We start from the raw sequence: 4,865 nt of genomic DNA, 5'->3' as shown, positions 1-4,865 counted from the left end.
TAAAACGATCCGTTCATCACACACACACACACACACACACACACACACACACACATACACAAACACACACACACACACATTGTGACAACGCACTCTCAAGGGGAAGGTTTATGATTCGTATTGTGCTTCAAAGTTACGGACCACAGTTCCGATGAAGGATTAGGAAAAGCAGTTGTGTCTCTTCTTTATTTCGATCGTACAACAAAACGCAGAATTGAGAAAAGTCACAAATTCATTGAACCATTTTTGTACAGTGTCCTTATGCTCCACTCAAATACAGCGTCAGAAAAAAAGGACATGAGACATGATAACGGTATACGGTGGCATTTTTCATTTATTTTATGGAGATTATCAACCATTTTTCTTGAATTTGAACTTAAAGTATTTAACAGCCATTGACGTTTTTATTAATTTTGGGAACATGGTCTCACCCAACTTCCGTGCAGAGTCAAACAAGCTTCTAGTTATCTATCTGTTATTAAGGCACATAACTGTAATTTCCTCCGTATTTTCCCTCGTTTTAAAGATAAAAATGTATTGACAAATGGTAATAAATAACTAACATTTAGAACGTAATCTTCTTCTTCTTCTTTTGGCGGGAGAGAGGGAGGGAGGGAAATAGTTCCGTCACTTTAGCGTTTGATGTCATGCCTAGATTCGTGGAAACAGGTAGATGTTACAAGAAGTGGCTATAAGCGCATGCAAGTCGGTGCCTCTAACTCTTTCGGTACTCTGTTTAGAAAGTATAATCACTGTACGCACTTACAATTTGTATCTTCCCAACTTACGAGTCCAATAAGCGAATTTATAAGCAAGAGCCAGTTTAAACCTCTTCATCTTCTTCCTCCTCGTCGAATTCCCCTTCTTCCTCGGCGGTGGCGTCCTGGTACTGCTGGTACTCGGACACCAAATCGTTCATGTTGCTCTCAGCCTCAGTGAACTCCATCTCGTCCATGCCCTCACCAGTGAACCAGTGGAGGAAAGCTTTCCGCCGGAACATGGAGGTGAACTGCTCCGAGACTCGCTTGAAGAGCTCCTGGATGGCGGTGCTGTTGCCAATGAAGGTGGCTGACATCTTGAGACCACGTGGTGGTATGTCACAGACGGCGGTCTTGACGTTGTTGGGGATCCACTCGACGAAGTAGCTGCTATTCTTGTTCTGGATGTTGAGCATTTGCTCATCGACTTCCTTCATGGACATACGACCACGGAACATAGCAGCTACAGTGAGGTAGCGGCCGTGGCGGGGATCGCAGGCTGCCATCATGTTCTTGGCGTCGAACATCTGCGCTGTCAGCTCTGGAACGGTGACGGCGCGGTATTGTTGGCTACCACGGCTGGTTAGAGGAGTGAAGCCTGGGATGAAGAAATGGAGACGAGGGAAGGGAACCATGTTGACTGCCAGCTTCCGAAGATCTGCGTTGAGCTGTCCAGGGAACCTGAGACAGGTGGTAACACCACTCATAGTAGCAGACACCAGATGATTCAAGTCACCGTAGGTTGGTGTGGTGAGCTTGAGGGTCCTGAAGCAGATGTCGTAGAGGGCTTCGTTGTCAATACAAAATGTCTCGTCAGTGTTCTCGACCAACTGATGCACTGACAACGTGGCATTATAAGGTTCCACCACAGTGTCCGAAACCTTTGGAGACGGCACCACGCTGTACGTGGTCATCATGCGATCTGGGTATTCCTCTCCGACTTTGCTGATCAGCAGTGTGCCCATACCGGAACCAGTACCACCTCCTAGAGAATGAGTTAGCTGGAAACCCTGTGAAAGCAAAAAGATCAAAATCCGTATTACTCATGACCTCATGAAACATTATCTTCATAAACTGGAAGCAACTGCCATTGCGCCTTATACGCTTTTTTTTTCTCTCTCATGGCTGTTATCTTTCAGGTGATGAATATGACCTATAGCCGACACAAACAAGCAAGAATCCCATCTGGTTGTAAAGAGGGAAATAGTGACTGTGAAAACAGCCTGATAAGACCCTGAAACCAGGGGGGTATCTCACCTCCCTGCTGAAACATACCAATTGACAAAAATCTGATATACTAGGTGTTTGTTTTTTTATGACGACACCTTCTGATTGCAGAGTTCAGTACTGAAGATTTTGAAGATTATTTTGGAAGCTGTCTCACAACATTGTCCGCGCTCACGTATTACAACCTGGTCAAATCTGAGCAAATTCAAGTAGAGATCATCACCTGAAGGCAGTCACAGCTTTCCGATTCCTTCCTGACGACATCGAGCACGGAGTCGACCAGCTCGGCTCCCTCCGTGTAGTGGCCCTTGGCCCAGTTGTTGCCCGCTCCGCTCTGGCCGAAGACAAAGTTGTCAGGTCTGAAGATCTGACCGAATGGCCCCGATCGGACCGCGTCCATGGTGCCGGGCTCGAGGTCAACGAGCACCGCCCTAGGGACGTACTTGCCTCCAGTGGCCTCATTGTAGTAGACGTTGATGCGCTCTAGCTGGAGGTCGGAGTCGCCATGGTAGGTTCCGGTCGGATCGATGCCGTGCTCGTCAGAGATCACCTCCCAAAACTGGTAGGATAAGAGGAACTCCAGAATTACAATTGAAACACACACACACACACACACACACACACACACAAATTCCCTTTTCTTTTTATCAGTGGATACGTATTTCTTTATACCCCTCCTTTAAATAATCTATTAATAATGGTTTTCTTTATCCAGGGTAGCTTCTTCATTGTTGCCACTGCTCTACCATTATGCATTTACTCTTCAAATAGTATGTGATAATGTTAAGGACTGTATCACCGAGCCATTCTGAGGCATACATTCAAGTTATCACAAATTCAATTCGTGTGTATAGGGGCGCCTCCATGTGGACCTCTCTGGTATAGGAGTTCTATCATTATTTTGTCGATGTTTGTTGTCTACACGGGTCCTTGGGAGATAAAAATCGTAATGTTGATCGAACTTACATAATCGCCTCCTGTTGATACTAGTAATCTTGAAGATTAAATTCTGCAGGCGGCTAGCCCTCCACCATTATTGATTCTTGTTATTACCTGAATGTCAATTGCCCCCTTTCTACTTATCGATTAATTTCTCTCCTATCCCCTCACATGTCGTACATGTAATTCTTATGTTAAGACGGGAAGTACAGGAAGTGCGCAATGCAAATACGTATTTCTTGTGTTGTACCCTGATCAGCACGTCATGGTTACAAGAATACATTTAAATGTACTGTATGCCCCCCCCCCAAAAAAAAAATGAAAATAAATAAATAAATAAAATGAAATAAAATAAAACGGGGCCCTCCGCAACGATAACTTAAGCAAAATAGTGAATTAATCCAAATACAACTTCAGGGTATGAAACTGTAACTTATTACCCACATCTTTCAGAAAACCCCATCCACTTTGCTTCAGAGGTCAAAGAGAAATTAGGATCTTTGTTGAGCATGTCAGGAATCCCTTCCCTCCAAGTTCTGTACATTGTGTTCACAAATTGATACAGCATGAAGTTTCAAGAGAGTCCGAGTGCTAAACTTGGAAGAAACAGACCCATGATATGCTTTATTAGTACTATCCACATTTCTCTGTGACCACTTAACCGACTTGAATGGGTTTTTCTGCAAAATACAGGTAAGATGTTGTTTTCTGAGAACCTGGAATAGCATTCAGACAGTTTAATCATATTCAAATTTATCAACGCGGAAATCCGATTGTATTTATTTATTTATCTTTTTTAATCTTTTTTTTTGGGGGGGGGAACATACTGTATACATACATATTTCTGTTACATAAGGCAAATATCTATACATGTTCTGCTATTACTATTATTGTTATTATTATAATCATTTTCTGGAGATCAACTGGATCTACCAGCCCCCCCCCCCCCCCAAAAAAAAAAGTATCCAGACCAAGATTCTGTAAATGATATCATCTGTCCATCATTGCTAAATTACTATGGTGATTTTTGGTGTTTTTTTTTTCTTAACACAAAATTTGGAATTGCACTTTCCCTTAAACTGAGCATAATTGTAATGTTTCCAGACAATGTTTTTAATCAGAACGTGAATGGAAAGTATTGACCTTTCCTCCTATGCTCAGTAATGGAAATATGACAATAAGTGATTATAGGCTCACTGACTTGTGTTATACGAATCAACCCTTCACAGTTCTGCCATGCACTAATGGGAATCGTCACATGACGGAAGCAATGACTTAAGGTTCAGTTGCATGCCCTTTAAAACCACATTTTCGTCATTTGGCGCCCCTCACCATCATTATTATGATTTCTGCACTATATGATTTGAAATGCTTTTTGTAATAAAAAAAAGAGATACTTTCTTATGATTCTCTTAATTCGCGAGGACTCTCTGGTTCATGCAACGATTTATATTCCAAAATATCAAAATTTGAGAACAATCTGTTATATGTTTCGACGTTAATACTAGAGGGCGGGTACATTACCTTGGCTCCAATCTGGTTGCCACACTGACCAGCCTGAATATGGACGATTTCCCTCATTTTTCTGTCGAGGTTTCGCTCTATCGGAAAAGGAAACAAGTACAAAGGAGAAGTCTCTTCCTTTCGTGGAGACTAACACGGGCACTCCAGTACTGGTGCAAGACGGAACTAAATTCAAACTGGCAAGTTGCAATACAAACCGACTCTTAAATCCCAACCGTCATCCTATGTAATGTCCTGTCTATGACATGGCGTCATTAGGGATTCTCTCAAAAGTTCGACCTGCTAAGTTTGCTCAACGACTTAATCTCTGAGCTCTGTGGACTAAATGAGTATCCGCCGAAAAGTTACATCGCTTTGTCGAATCCATAATGATGACAATGGCCTATCAGTACCATTTCCTCTTAATCGGAACTGGGT

General features: G+C 42.7%; 1 protein-coding gene across 1 annotated transcript; it reads right to left on the bottom strand.

The window, feature by feature from the left end:
• Positions 1–823: 823 nt before the first annotated feature.
• On the bottom strand, positions 824–4,505 carry LOC140239247 (tubulin beta chain-like). The gene is made up of 3 exons (XM_072319123.1): positions 4,449–4,505; positions 2,209–2,544; positions 824–1,768 (listed from the first exon to the last, which is right to left on the bottom strand). Exons 1-3 carry the CDS (start codon positions 4,503–4,505, stop codon positions 824–826), a joined length of 1,338 nt encoding a protein of 445 aa, XP_072175224.1.
• Positions 4,506–4,865: the final 360 nt, after the last annotated feature.

Source organism: Diadema setosum, chromosome 15 (genome assembly GCF_964275005.1).
Source record: "Diadema setosum chromosome 15, eeDiaSeto1, whole genome shotgun sequence".
In the NCBI taxonomy this organism is placed as follows: Eukaryota; Metazoa; Echinodermata; class Echinoidea; order Diadematoida; family Diadematidae; genus Diadema; species Diadema setosum.
Note: the sequence above shows the minus strand (reverse complement) of the source record. Positions and strands in the feature narration are given on the sequence as shown.

What these genes read in the sequence shown, in the direction of transcription:
- LOC140239247 (XM_072319123.1), bottom strand. Translation starts at nt 4,505, where the DNA reads ATGAGGGAAATCGTCCATATTCAGGCTGGTCAGTGTGGCAACCAGATT. An exon ending in GCAACCAGATTGGAGCCAAG is followed by an intron (nt 2,545 to 4,448) that starts GTAATGTACCCG and finishes TTATCCTACCAG; the next exon opens with TTTTGGGAGGTGATCTCTGA. An exon ending in AAAGCTGTGACTGCCTTCAG is followed by an intron (nt 1,769 to 2,208) that starts GTGATGATCTCT and finishes TTGCTTTCACAG; the next exon opens with GGTTTCCAGCTAACTCATTC.